This window comes from Petaurus breviceps, unplaced genomic scaffold, assembly GCF_028583685.1.
Source record: "Petaurus breviceps papuanus isolate PSGF00001 unplaced genomic scaffold, PetGlider_PUasm1.0 38, whole genome shotgun sequence".
NCBI classification, from domain to species: domain Eukaryota; kingdom Metazoa; phylum Chordata; class Mammalia; order Diprotodontia; family Petauridae; genus Petaurus; species Petaurus breviceps.
Genome location: NW_027186304.1, coordinates 7,132,411 through 7,158,578, shown reverse-complemented (window position 1 = coordinate 7,158,578; position 26,168 = coordinate 7,132,411). Strand labels below are relative to the sequence as shown.

Here is a 26,168-nt window from a genome sequence, read left to right as displayed (position 1 = left end):
GGGTGGATGTTTCATCTTACTAACTTTAGTAGCATTTCTATGAATATTCTCTACAAATTTGTTGCTTTTCCGTTATCATTAACATTTGTAATTTGCCAAATCAGAGTAGGAAAGTGAATTTTACACACCTTCTCTGGGAAAAAGAATAAAAGGTATATGTGTGTGTGTGTGTGTGAGTGTGTGTGTGTGATATATATGTATATTATGAATAAATTTAAGTATATCTAAATATATAATTTCAGAGTACTCACGGTTCTTTTTAGCTGTCTTTTCAGTAGTAGAATGTTTGCCATTACTGTCCTCATCTACTACAAATACACTAATGCATTCCCTTAAAATCTCTTTCTTATTTGCTTAGCTTCATTAATACTATACAAATTACCTGGCAGGCTGAATCAAAACTGATAAATTATAAATCGACATTCTGTTGATTACATGTCTGTGAACATGGTTCTTTGTTTTGTTTTATTCAACCTCCAGGTGTTTTTTATTCGTTCTTCCTCTTTCTTGCATACTCATTCTCCTTCAACTTTTCTCTATACAAGGAATTGCTTCATTATTTTAAAAAAAAAGAGAGAAATATAAAAGAGGAATCAGAACTGCCAAAGGACCAGTTTTTCTTTTTTTTTTCTTTTAAATGGGTGAGAGATAAAGAAAAATAGTAGCTAGGAGAAAGTAAAAAAATTTGATATTTTTCTTTAACTAGAGAAGCTGTACAGAGTCAGGCAAGTATTAAGAAACTCCACATCAAAGATTATATGTGTGTGTCTGTGTGTGTGTATTATATACAAATACATATACATATATAAGTATATGTATGTATGTATGTAAGAGTGAAAAGGGAATGGGAAGATAAGAGGGCAAGATAAGGAAGGAAAGGTAACAATAAGTGATGTGAGGATGGCTAGGTGGTACAGTGGATAGAGCACTGGCCCTAGAGTCAGGAGGATCTGAGTTCAAATGCAACCTCAACCACTTAACACAAAAACTAGCCATGTGACCTTGGGCAAGTCACTTAACCCCAAATGCCCTCCAAAAAGCAAAAACAAAACAAAACAATAAGTGACATGTTGTTGCCTTTCAAGCATATATTGGCTACAGTTTCTGTTGATGGTCTATAGAAGCTCTATAAAGCAGTAAGTAATCACTAGCAGAAGCAGTATACTATAGGAGATTTCTAATTGAAAAGTCTAAATTTAAGCCATTCTTTCATCACTATCAAGGCAGCCAGATGCTTAGTGGATAGAGCACAAAGCTTGGAGTCAGGAAGACCTGAGTTCAAACAGGCCTCAGACACTTACTGACTTCATGACCTCAGGCAAGTGATATAATCCCTTTGCCTCAGTTTCCTCATCTATAAAATGAGCTGGGAAAGGAAATGGCAAACCATTCCAATATTTTGCCACAAAAACCCCAAATGGAGTCACAAAGAGCTGGACATGACTGAAACAACTGAACAATATCCACCACTATCGAGTTGTGTGACTTGGATGAGTCACTTGACTTCTCTGAGTTAGGAGTTTTCTTGCCCATAAGGTGAGGAGGTTAGGCTAGAGGATCTCTAAATTCCATTATGCCTCTAACAGTTTATTACATACAGTAATGACATGGGGAAATGCTAAATTTGGAGTCAGAGTAGCAGGCACTGCTATCTGCCTACTACCTGTATAATCATGGAGACAGAATGTGGAGTCTAAGAAATAATAAGCTGGTCTGATTGTGGAAAGGAGTGGGGCAATATGAAATATCTAGAGAGCTGGGTTGGAAACAGATGGGGAAGGACTTTAAATGCCACCTAGAGGAGTTCATATTTTATCATAGATTCAAAAGGGAAGCAACTGAAGATTTTTGATCAGGGAAGTGGCCTGGTAAGGTAGGCCTTTGGAAGATTATTTTTGTAACTGTGTGGAGGATGAGTTGAACAAGGATCATACATGTAGAGATAAAAAAGATTGTAGAGGACATCTAGTCAAGTGTGACTGGATGCAAAGAGAAAAATTAGGAGCCTATTTAAATGGTCTAACAGGAAGTTAGTATAATAGTCCAAAGGTTACAACAGCAAGGGCATGAAGGTGTTACCCAATGTGGCAGCCATGTAAGAGGAGATAATGGAAAAGATACATGAGATTATATGGCAGTAGGAGCGATAGGATTTGGTAACAGGGCATATAAACTTCATATAAACTATAGAATAACTGGGGTTATGTTTAATATAACAAAGTCTCTAAATACAAATAACAACTAGCACCATGTTATTAACTTAAACCGTTATCAACCACTTCTCTAAATATTTCCTGGTTTTCTTTCTCCCAGATGTAGGTGGCCCCAGGCCATTTTGTTTACTTTTCCTCATTACTGTCAGCTTCAACTCAACTGTTACTTACAAGTAGAAAATGTAAATATGTGATTTACACCTTTTTGTTTTCTGAGTTCTCTGTGCTGTGCACTAAGGGCTCTTGAGGTCTGTCCACTAAGGTGGCCCTCCATCAGTACAGATGGCACCTTTCATAGAGGGTAATAAAACTTTTTTTAATAGCTTCCATTTCTTCAGTGAGTACACTTTGAAAAAAGTAAAAAGTGGCTGAAATATTGAAAGTTTTTAAGGTTTTCTGCTTAGATCTGGTAACTCCTTTCTTGCTAATGATACACAAATGTGCTGGAATTATTCTTGCTTTCTAAGGTAGGGAGGTTAGGAGGAGGCAAACTTCCCCCTGTCTTTTTCCAAGAATAAAACTAGGTAAAGAAGAGAACTTATTAGAAATAGCACACTGTGAGCAGGATTCACTTTCAGGGTTTAAAGCTCTTCCTTAAATCTTTAGATTGGAAAGGGCATTCATAATCTGGCTGCTGTCATTCATTGTTTGCTCTGCTCTGTGACTGATATGAGCCTCTGGTCTTGCATTCAAATTTAGTTGTCATTTTCTTCCATTTATCACTGTGTTCCCTCTAGTTTATTATTAGCTTGACACTTTATGGTGCAGATATGGAAGATTTTCTTTAAGGCTTCGCTTCCTTCTCCATTATTACAATATGGTATGGTTTGAATTTTTGTGGTTCAGGGAGTGCTAGGCTGACATTCAAATAAGGTTGATTTAAAACACAATACTTACTGAAAACATATTCAGGAGCTTCTCCTCTTTGTATAGCCTGGTAGAAAAAGAGCTAGACTTGGGGCGGCCAGGTGGCGCAGTGAGTAAGAGTGCCAGCCCCAGCATCAGGAGACCTGGGATCAGTTCTGGCTTCAGATACTCAGCACCCACACAAAAATAACTGGCTGTGTAACTTTGAGCAAGTTACTTAACCCCAATTGCTTAAAAAGAGAGAGAGAGGGAGAGAGAGAGAGAGAGAGAGAGAGAGAGAGAGAGAGGGAGCTAGACTAGAATTTAGGAGTTGCAGGGATTCCAAAACTGCCTCCAACACTTACTTATGTGGTGGATAGGAATGTGACTTTAAATTAATAATAGTTGGGCCACATTTGGGTAACACGTAAAGGTTTTCAAAGTGCTTTACAAGTATTATATAATTTGAAACTCACAATAACCTTGCGAAGTCATTGGTATTATTATCCCTGTTTTCTAGATGATGAAACTGAGGCTGAGAGAGGTTAAGTGACTAAGAGGTTAAACTGAGTGCCTGAAGTTTGATTTGGACTTGTCTCCCTGACGACTGAGTGAATACAATGAACAATCTAGGGATACATATAATAACCTCAATTTCCTCACCTGTAAAACTGACTTGATAATACTGCCTACTTCTTAGAGTGGCTTTGAGGAAAGTGTTTTATAAGCCTCAAAACACTGTGTAAATGTGATCTGCATCATTATGATCAACATCGTCATGCTAGACTGTGCAGTGGGGTGAGGAGATATGTTAATCCCATTTCTTTAATAGTAGATCTGATTCATTGAACATTGCATGGGGACATAATGCATATGTCTACCAAGAAATTGCTTAGATTCCTTTTTATTCTCTTCCTCATTAGCTTCATTATTTTCATTGGCTTCTTCTGTTAAATTAAACTCCTAAAAAGGCCAGGGTTTTGTTGTTTTTCATCTTTATCTCTCTAGCGCCTAGAACACTGTAATTATTTAATAAATGTTTATTGCCTTGAATTGAACTACCATCACCAAAAAAAGCTCTCATTAAGGCCCTACATCTGTATAACAGTTTATGTTCGTGATACATTAGTTTGTATGGCAAGGAATGAACAATGTGAGTTGTGACTTGTCTACTCAGAAAAGGTAAGAGTAGGCAGGAAATCATTAAACAGACATTAGATTTGAAGTAAGGAGACCCATTTCAAGAGTTGGCTCCATGGCATGCATGCTATCTGTGCGACACATGAGCAAATCACTTAGCCTCAAATGAGCTTCCATTTCTTTTCTATAAAATGGAGATGATCACATTCACACTGCAAACTACAGGGAGTTGCTGTGAAGGTCAAAGTTGTCAATGGTCAAAGACCAAAGTATGGAAGGTTCTCAGTGATTACAAAGTGCCATAGAAATGTACACTATTCCCATGTTTATTCCATTTCACTGCTTCATGGAGAAACAATGTTTTCAGGTGACCTTAAAAAGGAGGCAGTGGTAGTTTGAGCTCTGAAGAAGCATTTGAAACATTGCATGTAGAAGACAACGCATAAATGTGGCAGTGGAATGATGGAGATAAAGCGTAATAAATAGGTTTACCTGAGTGAATTGATGATACAGTACTGGGGAACAGGAAAAGTTATTTGTGGTGCTTGAAGTAAATTTATATTCAGCTCCTTTAGATTCCTGTAGCTCTTTCCTCTGAACTCCTATTCTCAATAACTGTATTATGTGTAATAAGTGTATTATGTGTCTGTACCACCCACTCAAGTGGACACATCGTTTATAGCCTTGTTTCTTTTCATAGCGTACATCTAACCTCCCTTCCTAAACTAAGCAGTGATCTTGAGAAAAGACAGGTTCTCATAGGTTTTTATTTTACCTTTTGGAACTTACAGTCTTAGGTGCCTGGAGCAATGGATGACTCAATGACTTACTCATGATCACATAGCACTACATTTCAGAGGCAGGACTTGAACCCAGGCCTTCCACATAGCTTGGAGACAGTTAGATAGTGCATAGGGAAGGCATTGATGCAGAGCCAGGAAAAATCCATCCTCAGAGATTCACTAGTGATCCTGTGAGAGTCACTTAATCTGCCTGCCTCAGTTTCCTTACCTGTAAAATGAGTATAATTTTCACATCTACATCCCAGAGGCTATTGTGAGAATGCAGTGAGATAATATTTCTAAAGAACTTTGCAGACTGTAAAATACTGTATGACTGCCATCTATTCTATACTAAAATGCTGACTCAGTCATCTATCCACTACTTTACTACCATAGAATCTCTCTGCTGAACGCTTTAAGGAAGACAAAAGCTTTGTGCCTATTTGAAGGGTCACCTACCTTCCAAATGCACCTTTTAGCTTTCTGAGAATGAAGACTTAGAAGTGGCTCTTGACCTACTTTCATCTACTTCTAAGAAATACAAATAACTCTGGAGTAGAGCAGATCTCCTAGGACTAGGAATGTGAAATGAGGGTAGCATTAGACTGCTAGTAATGCTGCTGATCTTTTAAGTTAGTTAACACTTATTCTCCAAGGATCTCAAACCTGAATGTATATGATAGTAAGTATCATTATCTCCACTTAGACAAGAGAATCATCATGTCAAGGCAGGAACAGGGGACACAGAGACCTTGTTCTGGACTACTCCTTTTCCAATCAGATCTATCAGGTTTTTCCATTTGCTGTAAAATTGTCTGTGTGCATTTCTAAAAGGGCTATATTTTGTGTAGGAGTGCATCACCTAGAACCAGTGTTTGAAAAATTGGTATTCTCTGATGAAATGAAAGTTAAAAGTGTCTATAGTCTCTGAAATTCACAGATAGTTACTTTCAATGACTAAATTCATGCTATTCCTAATTCTATTTATTTCTCCCTTTTTAAATGATAGATTAACATGGTTTCACTAGAGTTTTCTTTCTCTTTGATGTTTTAAGATCTAGGGATTTTAGTTTTCAATTTATATATTTTCTACATGTCTTCCAATGAAAGTCTCCTTACTCAATACTAATGAATTATTAATTGTTTATTGACAAATATTTATTATCTATAGGAAATATGTTTATTATCTATAGGAAAGAACTCTTACTACTTTCAGTATATCCAAAATAATAAAGAATTAAAATCATGCTGATTTTCTCTCACCGAGTAGAAGAGTGAACTGGTTTGGGTTAGACTAAGATGCTTAAAGACATATTGAGTCACTACACTATAAGAAAACCTGTAGGTAATTCTTAGGGTCATGAAATTTAGAAATGGAAGATATACTGGATACAGAGTTGGTAGGGACCTAGAGGAAGGGATATATGGAAGGAGGGAAGAACAGAGAGAGGAAAGAATGAATGAACAAGCATTTTTGTTAAGAACAACTTTGTACCAAACACTATGCTAAGCACTTTATCAATATTATTTCAGTCAATTTTCACAAGAACACTGGGAGATGGCTGCCATTCATTATCTATATTTTCAGTTGAGAAAACTTAAATAGATGTTAAATGACTTGTCTAGGATCAGACAGCTAGTGTATCAGGCAGAATTTGAATTCTGGTCTTCCTGGCTCCATATCTATCAGTCTATCCACTGCACCACCTAGGTTCCTCCAGAGGTCATTTAATCTAAACCTTTTATTTTATATTAAGAAATTGAGGTCCAAAGTGATTAACTCCCCAGTCCAAGGTCACATAGACAGTTGTGTCAGAACTTGAGTTTGAGCCCAGGTTTTGATCTCAAAAGTAATGTATTTCTCACTATACTATCCTTAGGTCATCTACTATGGTGTGCAAATTACTTTGGACAAACAATAATTTTATATGACTTCTGTTTATTTGGGCTATTTTCCCTGGCACTTTCTGCTTATTGCCATCTCAGTCTGTTTAATGTCTTATTTTCAGTATCACCTCTGACTCCCAGTACTTGGGGCAGCAACTATAAGAGTCATCATTTTGACAGAATGAATTTTTATTACTTCAGTCCTTTGCCAAGAGAATCTGGTAAATTTAATGAAGAAAAAGAAAGATGGTGGCAACAAGAGTGAAGGGGACTACATCACTGAGCACCCAGATTTGATCTAGTTGTTTTTATTTAATTAATAATTTTTTTTGCCAATCTTTCTTTCCCACTACAACCCTTCACACGGAGTGGTTTTTTAATCCCTCAATATCTATCTATAAGAGGGAGGAAAAAAAGTTCCTATATTAGCCATGTCCCAAAATGTATATCTTTCTGGATTTTCAGTTCATCTCCTCTATGTCAGGAGGTGAGAGTCATGTTTCATCTTGATTCCTTTGGATTTTCTTAGATATCTTCCTAGTTCTAGTTTCTTCTGAAATTGTTTATTTCCATTATTTCTTAGAGCACAATAATATTCAGTTACATTCATATACCATGATTACCTTAGTCATCCCCTTAAAGGAGGGCAATTTCTTAGTTGCATGATGACTTCGTTGACTTGTCATTTCTTTCTTTTATTGATAAAAAGCATTTAAAAATGTAAATTTTCCCTTCAGAGCTGCTTTCATGGCATTACATAAGTGTTGGTATATTGTCTTATTAGGTCATTTTCTATAATGAAATTTTATGTTGTTTCTATGACTTGTTCTTTGATAGACTAATTTTTTAGAATTAAGTTTTTAAACTCTAATTTCTTTTTAAGAGTCCTTGTATTGAATAATCTTTTATTGGATCATGATCATTAAATTATTGATTTAGTGTGTCTTTTTTTTTGGTGAGTTCTTATACCCTAATATATGGTCAGTCTTTGGTATATGGTCAAAGGTGCCATGTACAACTGATAAACACACACATATCCATATATTTAAGATACATGACATATAATATATTCCTATCCAGTAATTACCAAATATTTATCATCTCTAGTTTTTCTGAAATTCTATTCAGACCCTTAACTTCTTTTTTTTAATCTTCTTTGTTAGATTTGTCTAAGTCTGAAAGGAATACATTAAGGTTGCAACTATTTTAGTTAAAGTGCTATTTCGCCCTTTAGTGCAATTAATTTTTTTCTTTCAGTATTTTAATTTTATGTTATCAGGTACATATGTTAAGTATTGATATTAATTCATTATTTATTATGTGTTTTAGCATAATATATATTTCTTACTGATATCTTTTTATATTTTCTATATTTACTATAGATTTCTCTAAAATCATGGCTTCTACCTCTGCTTTGTTTGATTGAGCAAAAGCACAATAGATATAGATCTAGTATTTCATTTTAAATCTATGTGAAATTTCATGTTTCAAGTGTCTTTCTTGTAAAACCACTGTCAGATTTTGCTTTCTAGTCCATTTCAATCTTCCTTTTTATGGGTGAGTTCATCTTATCCACACTCACAATTATGATTAAGTGTGTATTTTTCTCTATCTTCTTTGATTTTTTTCCTTCTTTCTCCTCCAACTTTCCTCTTTAACAATGAAAATATGGTGGTAGAAGAAAAATAATGTGGATATGGCTTTATTTTGTGAGAACTGTGGTCATATATTTGCTTCTATTTACAGTCATCTAACTCACATCAGACTTTAACAAAATGAAAGTGGTTTGAATGTGTTTCTTCATTTTCACTTAGTCTATGTCAAACACATGCTATATTTTGTGCCATACACAAGTGTTTTATTGTTATCTTTTTTTCTGTTTTCATTTCTGTGACTTAAGAGAATGGATATTAATCCAAGGAAATATGAACAAACTGTAGCTATTAAAGAACATACTTGTATAACTGCTAGAGATATGGCAGTAGCTGTTGGCTTAGTGAAACTGAGCTTTTCAAGGATCATTCAAGACCACCATTAAACATAATCAATTGCACCAAAGTTCAAAGGAAAGTAAAAGTCAAAAATGAGAAACAGCACCAAGAACTAACAAACCATTTTTAGAAAATAGCCAAATTTATCCTCAGAAAATAAACAAAGACTGTCAGAGAAAATTGAGAACTAGAGAAGTTGTTTTTCATTCTTCTATACTGTGTGGTATAGACCTCTTGAAGCTGGAAGAAAAGAATAATAATAAAAGAACATTTTAAAAAACAAACAACAACTAACTATTGCCACAAAAAAAATGCTTGTCTTGGGCAAAACAATATATAAAGACTCGAGAATTAAAGATTAAGGGGAAAGCTAATTTTAACGATGAAATTCCCCTTTTCTTTTAAGGATATACTAAAAGTTTTGTCAGAAACCCAAGGGAGTTTATAAATTATAGACATCTTCATTAAATTACAAGATGTCATCCACAAAATTGGGAATTTTTTTTACTTCTAATGGGCCTAGAAACGATGTTTTGTTTGTTCAATTGAATAATATGTTTACTATTCATGTATTAAAAGGAAAATTAGGCCAGGTAAGAAATTTTAAATGATTCTTTTTAGGCTCTTTCTTATTTTATTGAACATTAAATGTATTTAAGAGGTCTTAAGGAAAGTTTATTCCTCTAATACCATAGCAAGCTAGAGTCAGCTTGAACTAGCTTATAAGAGTAGATTGTTAAATTTTTGTTGTGAACATTTCCCCTTCAGAAATTGGCAATGCTACAGATCAGAGCTTGATTTTTTGCATTGTTGTTTGCCTAGACTTTAGATAACGATGGGCATTTCTATCCTTTGCATTTCTACAATCTGCATTATTTTGCATATTAAAAACAGTAAATGTTGTTTATACATTTTTAGAGAGGCAGTTGTTAAACATTTACCAGCACATCACTGATGAATACCTTTGATGTATGCCATTCATTCCTAGTTTCAATCACTGAATGAATTCAGAATGATAGATCACAGAATTTAAGAGACAGAAAGAACATGAGTTGGGGGTGACCAGGTAGCATAGCGAGTAAGAGCACCGGCTCCAGTGTTGGGATGACCTGGGGATCAAATCCGGGCTCAGATACTCAGCACCACACCCAGAAATAACTGGCCATGTAACCCTGAGCAAGTTACTTAACCCCAATTGCTTAAAAAAAAAAAAAAGAGCATTAGTAATCATGTAGTCCAACCTGCAAACAAAAGGAATACATACTATGAGTCATCAACTTATACATTTGACAAGGGAGCTCCCATCATTTTAGAAACACCCAGCCTGAGATCGTGACTGTGATGTGACCTCATTCAGTAGTTTCATGTTGTTGTTTTTCTGGATATAACGTCTATACTTTTGCCCATAGGTGGCAGATAGAGCATGAACGAACCAAGTATGTTCTTTGTAAGATAAAATGCAACTAATTGATTTTTCCTCTCTTCTGAGCTAATTTTCACCAAATTATATTTACTAATGACCCTCAAATTACAGGATTGCAAAGGAAAAAAAAGAGGAAGTAACCTGAGAGTTTCATCTTGGGCATTATTATTCCAATTCAAAATTCTGTTTTCTCCCAGGGGAGCCACAGGGTGATGTTTGTTTCGTAGTGGTTGCGCTTTGTTGGAAATACTCTGGTCTTGAACTGCAGTTATTAAATGTGTTTCTCTTTACTCTCTCTTCCAGGTCACCGCTTTGGTTCAACAAAGATGTCCCGGGCACAAACGTTTCCCAGTTACACCTCAGAGCAGAATGAAGAGCACCAGCAGCCCCTGTCGCTGTCCAGCAGCTACGGATTTAGCTACAGCTCCAGTCTTATCCAATGACATACAGAGAACCACTGTTGACCAGAGAGACAGTCTAGCCTGAAACCTGCCCGTAGGGTCAGGGAACAACTTGTACCCTCTGCATCCATGGAAGACCAATTGCAGTGAAAACTGAGCTGTGTCAGTTCTAGTCCTGGTCACAGTTGAAGGTTAAAAACTGGAGCTCTGCTTCCTAGAGTCAGAGGCTAAGTCTTTTATTTATTGAATTTCTTTGGGGAATCTATGTTTAAAGAAATTGATTTTGAATTGTAAGAAAAGTTATTTAAATAAACAAAACCCTTTTGGTCTGAAGGCAGTGAAAGCCTCCACATGGTGCGATGTTGCCTGTACTGGGTTGTGACCTTTTGATTACACTCAGTATCAGGCACTTTCCACCTGCCTCCTTGGCTGAGATTTCCTATTTACACTCCCAATGACAGAACCTGTCCTTAGTTAATAATGGTGGACCACTGGAGTAACTTCTGTGTTAGAGGTTTTGACACAAATACAATCAGTGAACACCACAAACAATATCAAAACTGTCCATATAAATACATCCCATGGCAATTAAGAGAACAAGAAATTTAAAACACCATGTTCAGCAGGGCCCCATAGCTCTAATCTATGTGTGTATGCATATGAGTGCGTGTATGTAGAAATATAGAGATGGATATCAATCTATCCATCTATATCTAACAAGTATATATAAAATGTGTGCTGAGGGTGACAGGATATGCTCACTTAAATTGTTGAAAAATATAATTTGGTGCATTCAAATTAAGATTGTTATGTCAATATCTACTTTTAAATTAGTGCTGTAAAAAGGCTTCTCATTAGCAAAAGTATTTATGTAATTAAGTCTGCACTTATGACAAATGTAAATGCAAAAATGAGAAAGGGGAATGCATTTGAACAAAATGAACAAATCCAGCTGTCCCACAATTCACATTATCACACTCTTTCTGGTTAGTGTTCCCCTGGTTTCTGACATTCTCTGCCCCCTGATCTTCTCGGTTCTCTATTTGAAGTATATAAGAATATTATAATCATTGATCAACTACCTGCTTAACCTTCAGTGACAGCAATTTAAAATGAAATGTTAAGAAAGGGAAAATTTATCTTAAAATGACCTTTGCAAAATCATTTTACAATCAGCAAAAGAACAAAATGAGAAAGATTGCCATAGATAACAAGATACATAAATTTTCATAAATGCCATATGCAGAATGCAGATTCTCAGCCTCTTAAATAAAGAGAATAGATTGCTTGAGTTTTACCGATGTGACCAGATCGGATATTATGGTGTGAGCCCTAGAACTGACTGTGAATATGGAAGAGATCGCATCAAGGACCATGTTTTTTTATCCCCAATACCTTGTCTGACCAGGATAGCCCAAAAGGAAGAAGGAATTAACCATTCTGTTGGGGGTAATCTGAGAATTTAAGTTAAAAATAATATCCATCCATTTTGTGGTGTTTTTACACCAAAATGGAAAATTTCTTTCTGAATTATCTGGTTAATTGTGACCATGATTTGTAGCCAAGAATAGATTAAAAAGAGCTACAGTAGTTGTTTTTAATCTATGTCACATTAGAATAATTTAAATTTAAATTTAAATGACTAATTACGAATCATTTTGATTAGAAAATAGTATATTTGCTAGATGGTGGTAAGATCTTTTACTTCTATCCTAAATACCCTTTTCATTACCCTGATTGCTGGCAGATGAGACACCTTCAGCCAACAAATGCTGAATCAAAAGGGCCTGGGTTTGTCTAAATGGGCATCACCCCTTACAACAAACTGTTGATAATCTCTGTCTCTCATATGAGGATAAAAATCCTTCTAGAATGGCAGTCCTAATTCCACTAAAGAAAGTCATTATCCTCAGCCTTGATGGGGATGGGGAGCAGCGGGAATTCCTTTTTCCCTAACGTGCTGTGGACTTTGCTGAAAGAGCAGAAAAGTAAATGACTGGTACCAAAAGACGGAGCCTGCCCTGGAACCCCGCTTTTCAGGGTTGAAAATGCTTTCAATTCCTTCGGCTCATGGCGTTTGCTTTTATGATGCCAAGCCTATGCTATACCAGAGCAACTTCCAGCTGAGACCATTTTCGCACAGCTCCTGGTGGAGCCTCATCCAGAGGGAGGGAGACTGTCTCTCCTTTGGCTCGCTCAGTTGAGCTGTTGCCTAGAGACCACAAGGTTCCACATGGGACTTATGGGGGAGAGCCCTCAGGGGGCCTAGTTCGTGTCTCAGCTTCATTAATATGCAGGGTGCACAGACAGTAGCCCAGAGGGGTTCTGCTAATTAGCTGTGTCTGCTCTTGTGTTGGCTTATGGGGACCCACAATACCTGCACTGAAGTTGTTTAGGAAACAATATTTGGATCTGATCCCTAGTTATCAGTGAGACTAACTGATAGCAAACTTGTAAAGATCAGGTCTGATTGGACCAGTTCATTCCAAAAAGAAGTAAAGGAGAAAAAGAGAGACAAAGTCAAAGAAGCAGACAGACAGAGAGATAGATTTCCTTCCCCAGTCTTGAACTGAACCTTATAAAAAATGAGGAATAGTGCTATAAAATCTCTCCTGTTCCATTTTTGCAAATCTATTTTGGCAAATGTTTATAAGTACACATTGGTGAAGCTGTAGCCAAGATAAAACTACAAAGTGAACAGATAGGAGACTTGATATTAAATTCTTGACACCAAGTAATGAGCATTGTAATAAAAATTACAAACAGATGAGTGTCTTTTCAACCACCAAAATAAATGTAGTTGTTGAATCAATCACTTGGGACTTCATAAAACTGATTCAACTTGGCTCAAACAGAAGAACTCATTTGAAACAGTAGAGGTTTTGCTGAAGATGTCTCTGCCATTTAAAAATAACTTCTCTCCCTTGGAATTGTCCCCCTGATTTGCATGTAAAAGTCTCAAAGGAGGGGGGGTGAAAATGGACCAAAGATACCTACAGGTTCTTTATTCATATAGATGAATGGAAGAAACACTGTAAATGGTTACTGGTAAATTAAAATAGCCAGTTTCACTTCTGAGTTAATGAAAAGGAAAAAAAGACTGAATGAATCCAGTACAGAAGATGTAGGATTTTCTGAGACTCAGATACACTGGACTACTTTCTTTTTCAATGCATGTGACTTTTCAAGGATTTTTGTTGCTTTCAGATTTCTTTCCTCCTGCTAATGCTAATTGCTACATCATGTATAGAATTAATAGCATATGTAGACACTATATTTAAAATAAAGGACATACAAAATAGCCTTGATCAAATGGCTATTATCCTGGTGGGGAAAAAAAATTTAGTATAATTTTTTTTTTATTTATTGAAAATAGGTACTAGGAAAAAATTAATTATGCAAGTTTCAGATGTTTTGACTCAGTCAATTCTGGCCACAGCCACAATTTACATTTACTGTATTGAAATCTACAAACTACCTATATAGTAAGAGGTTAATAGGGTATGTGTGGAATAAAGTGACATTTAATAAAACTGAGCCTCCCCTCTTCAGATGGAAAATAGTCAGATGACCACTGCCACATGTCATTCAAAATTTCAATGGACAATGATTTTTTTAACTCATTCTATCATTTTTAATTATGAAAGTTTACACTTGATATCCCTTGTAGAAAAGAGTAGACTGACAAAGGCAGTAACCTCTACGGAACCAATTTACTGGACATAATATCTTTATGGTACGTATTAAAGATATTTTCATATAAGCTAAATTTTGTCCCATTGCTTTTACCCAATATTTCAAAAATCTTTTTAGGAAAAAAAAAACATAGTTTTCCTTATCACTAAAATTTTCTGGCAATCTCTTTAAATGCACATAATCAAAAACAAGATAAAAAGTGTTCTAGTAATGAATTACAAGTCTGATTTTGATGACTATAGGAAAGAGGCAATACTGTTTCAATGGGACTGAGGTTTAGCCTTTTGTTTTACATATTATTTTTAAGTACCTAAAAATACCTTAAATGAAAGCAGCATATGTTTAATCAATTTGATCAAAATGGCCATGACCAATGTTTTTTAATTATTTATTAGTTCAATATCTATTCTTCTCCCTCCCAGCCCCCAAGTCTTTACAAAGAAGATACCTTTAAAATATCAAACATCAACAACCATAAAAAGAGATTACGCTGCCTTAGTGAATCTTTCAAGTACTCATCTCTCTCTCTTTGACATTTGTAAGCTATGGTATTTATGTAATGCAATTTAGAATAAAAAGAGGGGGCGGCTAGGTGGTGCAGTGAGTAGAGTGCCGGCCCTGGAGTCAGGAGGACCTGAGTTTCTATTCTGCCCCAGACACTTAACACAAAACAACTAGCTGTGTGACCTTGGGCAAGTTACTTAACCCCAATTGCCCCCCAAAAAGAAAAAAAAGAATAAAAAGAGAATAAACTAAGTCATAGTGATCATGAGGGGAGAGGAAACCTTTCTTGGAGACCCAAGGAAGAAAACCATTATAAATTAGGATTAAGATTGTTTTTTTTTTTTTTCCTGAACTCTCTGCTGAAATATTTGGGGCTAGCCTGTTGCATCATTCTAGTCTCAGTTCCATTGACAATGAGATGTCCTTAATATTCTGACCTTGGATTAGATTAAAATGGAAAAAATTTTAGGCAAAGTACCTGCTTTCCACTGTCTTGGAAAAATGCAAAAGAGGATTGTTTGTATCAGACCAGGCAAAGATTTGTTGTTCTCTCAATTTCTGGGAATGATTTAATGGGAAGAATTTGCAACAAAATTGTCTTGCAGTAGATAATAAGGAGATAATGAAATTAGACCTGTATATAAGTTATTCACAATTATGCAGATGTAATGTCATTTGAGGGTTATGTTGGGGGCTAAATTTCTGAGCTGAGGCATCAACAGTCTCATTAACACATTCTATGAAGATATAAATAAAAAGTTATGGGCAGGGTTAGACATCTAGCCTCTCTTTCATGGAGCTTCCCCAAGCCTCTGTTTCAAAATTCTATTTTTGGCATTTTTACCATCTTGCCTGAATCTTTTCTACAGTTATTATTGACAGCTAGACTAAAAAGTATTACAGTGTTTGTGTAAGTGGAGTGGCTTTTTTTTGCTACGTATTTTCCAGTTGCTCGTAGAATTTGAGATAAAAGGGATCCAATGTCTTTATTGTACAGATGGGGAAAGTGATACCTGAAGAGATTAACTGATTTTCTTAGGTCATATAATTTACAGTAGCAAAGCTGGGACTAGAACAGATCACCTGGTTCTCAATGCAATACTCTTTCCTTCATTTGAACTACAATCACATTGCTTCCTGTCTTCCTTTTTAGACTTCTCTATACTCTTTTTTATCAACTACCAAGGAAGGGAGTAACTGTGTGAATTTTCTCACTCTTCCTGTTCCAACCTTTGTGAAGCTCATCTCTGAACATTTTAATAGAGCGCATTCTTTATGATTATCACTCAGAACTGAATTGCTACCACCATAGTTTTTTGTTATTGTTTTTTCTGGATCCAGCCAAAAACTTTGCAGGCACTGTTAGTTTTTATAGTATGTTATAGATGATTACCAAATTCTGTGTGTGAAGATAGAATTTATTGACCCTGAATGAAAATTAATTTAGAGGATTTCAAATTGTTATGCTCTGTATTCCTAGAGATTCATCATATTGTGATTGTGATTACTATTACTGTTTAACCATTTCTGCAGCACTTTATGTTGTAAATATTTTGCATTTACACACCCATCCTAGGCAAATGTTAATGTTACATGGAAGTGTAAAATCTAGAAGGCTTTGAATTACAAAGGAAAATGGGATGATTTTTATTTCACCTGAAAATTTCTACTTTTCTATATCATCAGCTTTTTTTTCCCTCAAATGCTACAAAAGCTTTAAAAATAATTTAAATGCAATTGAGTTTAGGTATTGTTGGTAAATATGATATTTTTAAAGAAACAATCAAGAAAAATTTAGGTCTAGATTTTTTTAATGCTTTTCCTGCTTCTTTACCTTTTGGGGACCTTGACCTCTCCATGTCATTTAAAGGAAAAATGAGATTAGTTTGAAAGAAAAGAATATCTATTTCCTTCTATATGTGTATTTAATGAACAAGTTTTCATTTTATGTTATCTTCTGGGCTTGTTTTCACATAAGAGTTGCCAAGAACTTAGCTAAATTTTTAAATAACTTTTCCTTTTCTCATTTGCAAATTTCTCCAGAAAAAAGGCATTTTCATCCACTTTTAATAGCTGATATATTCAAATTCTAACCAAACATTTCATTGTTTCAAGACATGCAGTTCACTGAGACTCGAAAATAGACCAAAATCATTCAATTTCTTGACAGTCTTACATGAACAACATGAAAACTCCATCATTTGCAATGACAACTGTTCTGGACAAATGAAAGCAGAATATAAACATAATCTCGTTGTCATATCAATGTGTCAGCATGTTGGGGTTTTATTGCTCTCCTTGATTCAATTAAGTTGCCTGTAAGTTTATGTGCATTCCCTGTTTTAAGAAAATCTGATATGCAGAAATGTTCAAAAAGCAACACACAGATAACAATTTGAATCACAAAAGCACTCATCATGCAAGATCCCTTTAATTAAAAGACAATGTAGTATGTCTGAGCATTATTTTTTGACCATTAACATAAAGATTGGGAGGCACAGAAATTTATAGCTAGAATATAAGAATTTTCTTGCCAATTCAAACTCATTTGGAAAGAAGATAATGTATCTCTGAAGTACATAATGTAAGTTAATTGGAAAGCAAAATTTGATTTACAAAATTTTGTTTCACACACATCTTTTATGTGTAAACCATCATAAACTTTTTCACATGCTTTTAATAATTAAAAATACAAATATAGCCATATACTTCAAAAAGAAGGTCCCACTCTCTATAAAGGAAATTAAGCAATTTTCATGGTTAAAGGCAGTCCTCCATTTCTGTTAACATATATCACTTTGCCAGTAACACCTAAACCTTTAGCTATCGTATCTCTCATAGCAAACTGCACAAACTTCTTGACATGATCAAATTTGCCCAAGTTTATCTTTCTATAGCTCCCTCCTGGGGATCTCCCTGTTTGCCCTATACAGCTTTTCCTGGAATTTGGACCCCAGGTACATCCCTGCTCTGGAACCATTTCTTTGAATCTCTATATCCCTTTACGTCATTCAACTTTCCAGGGAATTTTTAACATAAATTAAAAGTCATATGGTTGGTTACTATGTTTACCTATTGCTTCTTAAACTTTTTTTAATTCTATATTGAGTAGAACCCAGGTATGTCTTTTATAATTTATTAAACAATTGATTCAATATGTTATTTAGGTTCATTTCTGTAAAAAGTTGAATAGTAGGTTCTTAGTTAAGAATATAACTCACTATTATACCATTGTTTCTGTGGGGAAAATCAGATTCAATTTATATTGTTTTGAATTACAATATCCTTTTCAAGACCATACCCACTGCAAGTGTGATGACTGCCAGTACTTAAATGCTAATTGGAACATTTAGAGTGGAATTGAAAAGATCCATGTTCCCCAAAACAAAAAATGAACATTTCTGGCAAAGAAAGGAAATCACATAGTGCGAAGATGTTGATAAAATTAGGACATTAAATTTAAAAAATACTTTCTGCGTGTGAATTTTTCCCCTTGACAAAAAGGATGGCATGTTTAGCAGAAAACAAATAGCTATCTCTTGAATTTACAATTCACATATCCAACTCTATACTAAATAAAATGAATCTAATACCTTAGGTTCAATGTTTGTTATTCATAGTCCTTTTAACATTGCAAAAGTTTGAAAAACACAAAAAAGAAAAATCTATAGGTGTAAAATTTTAATGATGCTTTTATGCTTTTAAAAATATAAGCATGGGAAAGATGAACAGAAGAATCTATTTATTCATGACTTTGCATGATTAGCATTTTGGATAATGGAATTAATGTTCTTTAATGTATAATTACTTAATACAATTACCATTGTACAGTAGTGTAACTTTGGTTTATTTACATTATGTTATGTGAGGAAGTTTCTGTAACTACATAATTAAATAGAATTCTGACAATCATACACTGATAACCTTTAAAATGTCACCCATTACCTCACTTGCTAGCTTGCTATTTTCAAATAAAGGTGAAAATTTGCCCTTTATTAAAGATAAGGTTACAAAGAATTTATTATGCTTTTTCAGTATTTTCTGTAGCCCCATTTTATCCTGGCTCATTATTATTAGAGTGTTTAATCTGAATTGTAGAAACTTATATTTGGAAAAGACCATACAGATCACCTAATCTAATGCCTTCCAGAAGCATGAACCAGCATCTCTGAGAAGTGATCAGCCAGACTATGTTGGAAGATCTCTTGTGAAAGGAAATTCTCTAACTTCCAAAATATTTTATTGCCTCTTTGAATGATTCTAAGAGTTAATAAGTTGTTTCTTTATTTTATTATGGTTCTTATAAAATGTCAGCTGAAATCTCTTTCCTTGAAATTTCCACCAAGACCAAGCATTTCATGTGATAACTCTTTGTACATTTGAAGATGGTCATCACTATCCCCCTACGTCTTCTTAAGGAAAACATCTCAGTTCTATCAATCAGTACATATATGAAATGAAATAGTCTTCATTTTCAGTCTTCTTCCTCTACACACTTTCCAGCTTGTGAATGTGACACTCATCACTGAAAATAATACTCCAGATGTGGTGTCATCAGAGAAGAGTGCAATGGGATCGTGGCTTCCTTTGTTCAGAAGATAGTAGCTCTGTTACCACTTCCTAAGATTGCACTAACCTGTAGGACTATCATGTTATAGTACATTCTGAACTTGCTTATATTTTGCAAAAAGACTCCTAGATCTTTATCACATCAATTGCCACCATGCCATCAAATGCCTATGCAGTTAAATTGGAATAGAAGAGAAGGGGGGAGTGGGTATAAGGTTTTGCATTTGTCCCTATTATATTTCTTTCTGCTGATTTCAGCCCATAGTTCTAAACTTTAAGGTGCTTTTTAAAAAAGTCCTGATTTGTTTCCAGTATAGTTGTCCCCCTCATTTCCTATCATCTGCACATTGTCTAAGCGTGCTATCCCTGTCTTCCTTAAAATAACTGATAAAATTGTCCCAGAGAAAGTGGACAAGAACAGAGCACTGCAACAACCTCTAGAAACCTCTAGTGACGTTTTATAATTTTAGAGTAAGAAAGGACTGTCGAATTCGTTTAATTCAGTAATTCCAAATACCCGTATACAGACGGATGCCACCGAATCATTACCATTATACAAAGCTTTGACTACCAAAGTTTTTTATATCATTTAAGAAAACTAATCTAAAAACTGACCTTTTCCCCTCTTTCCTGAATCCTGATTTTCCCATCCCCTGCTCCCTCTTTATCCCCAGCTCCTGATACCAGACTCATGAAGATCAGGAGCTACCAGATGGAGACTACAAAAGGCAAAGCAGTCCATAGTAGAGCATTTTGGTTGTTTTCCTCGTTTGGAAAGCTTGGATTGTAAAACATTGACCTACTTGAACTGTCCCCATTCTTACAGGTGAGGAATTCGAGTCCCAGACAGATTAGGTGGCTTACCCAATTGAGATCACATAGGTAGTTAATGGCAAAGCCAGAACTAGACTCCAAGTCTCATGCTGTTTACCCCTCTAATAACCAATGAATATTTCCAGAATGTAATGATGTGGCAGTCAAAGGTTTAGCATCCAAGATCAACAGCAGAGAGAGCCAAGTTAAGCAGCAACCCTACACAGATCTCATCATACATGCACATTCTACCCATATATCCCAGCTTTCGAGTTTGAATAGATACATTTTAGTTTTGATAGTAGATTGATGAGTTGAGAGTTTGGTTGCTTTTTCTTCCTTTAATAAGGTCCTTGTCACAGAACTCTAAAAGAGCAAGCATCTGTCTCTTACTGACAAATGAGAAATCTAGACTTGGGATTTTGTAGTGAATTCTAAACCTGGGAAGGATCTGTTAGTGAAGAAATACACTGCAACATCACGGACTATAGTGCCAGGTAAAGCGACCAAAGATATAAATTTATATGGAGACAATTTTTTTAAGTTAAGAGTTGAATTTTATGTAAACAATAGGTGTTTGGTTAACTTGTTTGTGGTGAAAACTCCCTATTCTTTCCCAATGCTAATCAAAAAGTATCCATCAGAGATCAAGCTGAGAATTTAGCTTTCCACTTTCATACAGTTTTGGTAGTAAAGACTTTAAGGGCTTCTTTTGCTTCCTCTATATTTATTTATGTTAGCCATGAGCTAATTATTATTAATTATTACATTAGTATGTGATATACTGAAAACACTGCCTTTTTGATGCATGCAAAGTATATGTTAAACTTCATGCAAAATGTGAAGCACATGCAAGATGCTTAATAAATATCTCTTAATCACAGGGCCCACCTAAAGAATAAAATTTTTTGTAATAAAAATTATAAATTATTAAAAAGAACCTCTCATCTATCTAAGGAGCTACATTATATGTCAGTGGCTAAATATGCATTCATTTGAGTATTACATCAGGGATATCTGTGTTATATAACAAAAAGAAATGATCAGGAGAAATTTTTTAGAAAGCATTTAGGAATAAAAGTTGCCCATTTGCCTAAAACCTAAAGAAATTGGGCAATCAAATTAGGGAGAATGGATCAATAGATATAAAGTCTAATCAATGATGTTTCATTCAGCAACATTGATGACCTGCTATACAAGAGGTACTGCTCTGGGCTGCCAGCATGGAATGCATGCCCTCCATTATACCACTTCTTTTTTTTCTTTCTTTTTTTGTTTGCTTCATTTTTGTAGGAATCTATGTTTGGGAGAACTTTGTCTACTCATTGTTGACATATATTGGATTTTTATTAATAGGAAGAAATGGGGATCACTAGAAGTAAGGAAATAAAAGATTACAGAAAGAATGATCTTGCTGACTTAATACATTCTCATGAGCATTTTGTAAGATTGCTTTTAAAGGTTTTAAGCTATTTCTGCCATTAATTAAGTGATAATTGAGGTAATAACCATTGCTATTTAGCTCTTTGGATTAAAAAATGTAAAATAGATTTTTGACCACTTGAAGTGGTCTGGCGCTAATCTTTTATCACTAAAAATTGTTAAGCAAAGATAATGGGAATCTACAACACAGACAAAAAAACTTATTCCAGCTACTCTGATCCCAGAAAGGCAAGTTTTAAAATTCTGCCATATACTCTTGCTTCAATGACACCTGAATGAAGATGAAACAGGATCATGCCTTTTGGTTGATTTTCTAAATAACATCTTTTCCCCCTTTTCTGAATAGCCTCCATGCCTGGAAATAAGAAAAAAATGTGCCATGCTCATTAGCAATAACTGCTAAAAACAAATAAAAATAAAGAGAAATCCCACACATTTCAAGTCATAGGAAAGACTGATTTTTATTATGCTGTGACTGTTTGGTTACTTTTCCTTGAATGTTATTTTCCCAAATAAATCTCTTTCCTATTCTAATAATGAAATGGAATTTAAAATCCTAAGTTCTTTTTCTACATGACAAGCTCATAATGCATACTCACAATTTGGGACTTTAAAAAAACACACAAACATATGAAATTGTATTTCAAATAGCCAGATGGGCATAAAGGAAGGGCGTGATTTCCCTGTCAATGAAATATCCGGGGCACTAACCAGAAACAAATTATAAAGCAATGATTTCCTAATCTACTCAAAAAAGTCACAATCTTCTCACCCTCAGCAGACACATTTAAAAGCTTTCAAGGACTATATTTTTGAGTGAAATGCCTACTTCTTTCCATCCCTGCTCTCCTTGCCCCCAAATTGAGGGAGAACAAAAGACTAAATATTACATGGAATCTACATAAAGGTATTACTGGGAGCTCCAACTGGGAAATGTCAAATTGAATTCATTTTATTACCATATGGGAATTATTTTTGAATAATCACAAGGTCTTTGGTTAGAGAAAAGGCCTGATGTTATAAGGTTTTATTTGTGATGCTGTGCACAATTTTGACATATGGTATGACATCTAATAACTCAGGTAAAATCAACATTACTTACAATACATTTTGGTGTCTTTTTCACAAATATAATGCATCTTCATTCTCATGTGACAAAATTGAGGTAGGTAAGGAGGAAGTGGGTGATGGACCCCTTGGAATATGTATAGCTATTTATTGGGGAGTACCCAGCCCCAAAAAGAGATGCTTTCTAATGATATTTGATGTTGCAAGCAATGGGACTCTTTAATGCTATGTTCAAACTTCTATTTGGGGTGGACTTAAGGGTGGGGGGAAGGGTTGGTTTGGTTTTGAAATTTCTTTAATATAGCTGAAATGCATAACATTTCATTGCAGTGACCTCTCCAGCACCCAAGGTCACTGATATATTGACATATTTTACAAAAGAAGACCACAGTTATTTTACATGGGCATAATCTTCTTGAGGCTAAGTGAAATGTTGTTGGGAGCTTTTTTAACTATCTGGTTATAGTTAAATCTCTTTTGAAAACTAGATAGAGCTGATAAATGTTTTAGGCAGATATTGTTTTCATATTGTTTTCAAATACTCAATATTCACTACTACTTTTATTCATATGTAAAAAGGAAGGTGATATGGATGGAGCAAAAATTATTAGTTGGTCTAATATCTAGGTTTTAAGGCATCATGTTATGCAGAAATGTGTGATCATCCATCTCCAGCCATTCCCTTGGTTCTTTCCTGCAAGTTAAAATGGCTGCTTCATGCAGAAAATATTCCAAAATAAGAACTTGTGCAAAGGGCCAACAGGATGTGTAGACCCCCCTTTCTCAGGTCTGCCTTCTGTTTTTCTCCCCTTTCCCCCTGTTATGTGTTCTCTTCTGTAGAGAATTCTGCAGAATATATACATATATATATAATATCTATTTTTTTTTTTGTAAGCAATCTTAATCTCGCTGTTTCTGCTCTGGCTCTTCTTACCCATGTAGCCTTCTTGCTCTCGTTTATCTTTTGTGCCACTAACCCTATAATAAATTTCAATAGACATTATCAGTGAAACATTCATGTGTGTATGTGTTTTTTCTCATATATATATATATATATATACTTCCGGTAGGAATCAAGCACCCACAGAAAGTTACTTTTTTGTTTATGCTGCCAACCACCAAACACAGAACATGAGACAGTCCTTAAGTTTTGCATTTCTAGATCTTAAAGAGTGTTTATCTAATATTTCTTTTATTATGCTTAATATTAATGTGGCTCCTACCATGTTTCCAGAAATTAATGATTATAAACTCTCTTCCTTCAGTGAATTCTCTCAACAGTCCTAGGAACTTGAAAGAGAAGCCTCATTTGAATCATAATGAAATCTGAAGTGATACATCTCACTTCTAGTTCCCTGTACAGTTTGTATATTTGCATAACGGTCAAGATGATGGGCAGTTATGAATTTTAGGGTCAGATACAGATACAGGAGTAGGCTAGATTCTAACATTGTTCTAATTTAGGAACCATTAGCAAGCAGAACCACTTAATCAGAAAAGAAATATACATGAGGTAATGGTCAAGTCAAGGAAGAAAGTCAAAAACTCAGCATATGAGACCAAGGGGAACAAACACTAAAGGGCAAGATAAGATGAGTAAAAAAAAAAAGTCTGGAGGAACCACGGGAACCCAGAAGATCCCTGGCTGATGACGCCAACAAGGAAAGAGAAATGAAATGCCTGTGGCAAGATCTTGATAACTGAGATAACCCTCTGTTTCAGCCAGGAAGTTTTTAGATTCATCCTGGTGCCGTAGTAACCAATCCCTCAAACTCATCTGCCTAGTCTGGCTTGCAGAAGCAGGTTACATTGGAACGGGCAAATGTAATTGGCAATGAGGAGGCAGGAAGGCAACATGCCAGCCTAGGAGCCCTAACATTCTCTTCAAGTAGCCTGTTTCAGTGCCCCACTTATAATGTTCTCTTCTGACTCCATAAAAGTTAGTAAAGAGCATAATCAATCCTCTTCAACTTTGCTGCCATTTAAAACCCCATACAGCTCACAGTTAATTCACTTTTCCTTGGCCATCATCCATTGGAATTGAATGTTAAAGCCACATAAATATGCTACTTCTCAAGGTATTTAGTAGAACTCCCACTCTGGAAAAATGACATATAGATGCTTTTTCATATAGAGCTCTGACAATGCAAGGAATCCCTATATGCCTCAGTTTCCTCATATGTAAAATGAGAGTTAGAATTAATGACCTCAAATATCCCTTACAGTTCTAAATCTATGATCCTATTTATAATCATTCCATGAAAAAATGCCTAGCAGAGGTTAAATATTTTGAAATAGGGTGGAAACAAGAATATTTTAAATGGGGATGGATGGGGATTTTTGTCACTGCAAGAATATGACTTTCAGATGCCAGTAATATTAGATATGTCAACTCATGGAATACAGTTTGATCCCAATGACCCTCCCTATAGGGAAAAGAAAAGAAGGGAAACTAGTGAGTTAAATTAGCATATCTGAAGACCACTTCTAAAGCTGTTAATGAGAAAATTTAATAATATTGAAACTGAATTGGAGAGTTTAAAAACTCTACCTGTTAGCTTATTAAAGAATAATGCCTTTATGCACTGTAAAGAATTTTGAATACCTCTGATAAACTTTGTAATGAATAAGCAATTGAAGCAAGGGGAGATCATTACTGCAATGAATTTCCAGTCAAAAACTGACTCGTTAAGTATGGCACAATACACTCATCTATAGGCTATGAAGTACATCTAACACAAACATTTGCATTAATTCTTCAAGGGAATCAGACAAGTGATGCTCAGGGTTAATTGTTTGAGAATTTAGAGGGCTTAGATAGGCTTTTGCACCTACAGGTATAACACTTATGTGACCCCCCTCAAACTCCCAACCAATCATTTCCTATAATAACCTTTAGTCCTGCAAAGCAATGGATATAAAATTTGACTCCACCATAATTTAAAATCTGTTTTCTAAGGGGAAATCAGAGTAAGAAAATGAGACCTTGTTTTAAATTCTGGGGGCATTATGGCATGAGGAAAGCTATGTTGTTTCCTGGTGCTGTGTCCAGTGGGAGATCAATAGCCAAATGCTATGGCTATAGCTGGAGAAGGGAATGCCAAATCATTCCAGCATCTTGGCCAAGAAAATCCCATGGACAGTATGGTCCATGGAGTAATGAAGAATCAAACATGACAGAATGACTGAACAATACCATAGCTAAGTAGTTGAAAAAGTACTACAAACTTTTGAATGAAGATACTAAATTTTTTTTAGTGTTTTTCTCAAGAGTGCCTAGAACAAGCATTTTAAAAAATGTATCATCCGATTTTAATGACAACCCTGTGGGTCCTGTGAGCAACAAAGTGGCGGATTAAACTTTTTTTTTTTTTGATCAAAGAACTAAGGAA

General features: G+C 35.1%; 1 protein-coding gene across 1 annotated transcript in view; it reads left to right on the top strand.

Annotated features, from left to right (window-relative positions):
* The window catches only part of DOK6 (docking protein 6), a 515,077-nt gene extending 491,289 nt beyond the window's left edge, over positions 1–23,788 (top strand). Inside the window, exon 8 of the mRNA XM_069099566.1 lies at positions 10,586–23,788. Within this exon, the coding sequence (XP_068955667.1) occupies positions 10,586–10,725 (140 nt within the window). The 3' untranslated portion in view covers positions 10,726–23,788. The remainder of the gene's footprint in view (positions 1–10,585) is intronic.
* The last annotated feature ends 2,380 nt before the right edge of the window (positions 23,789–26,168 follow it).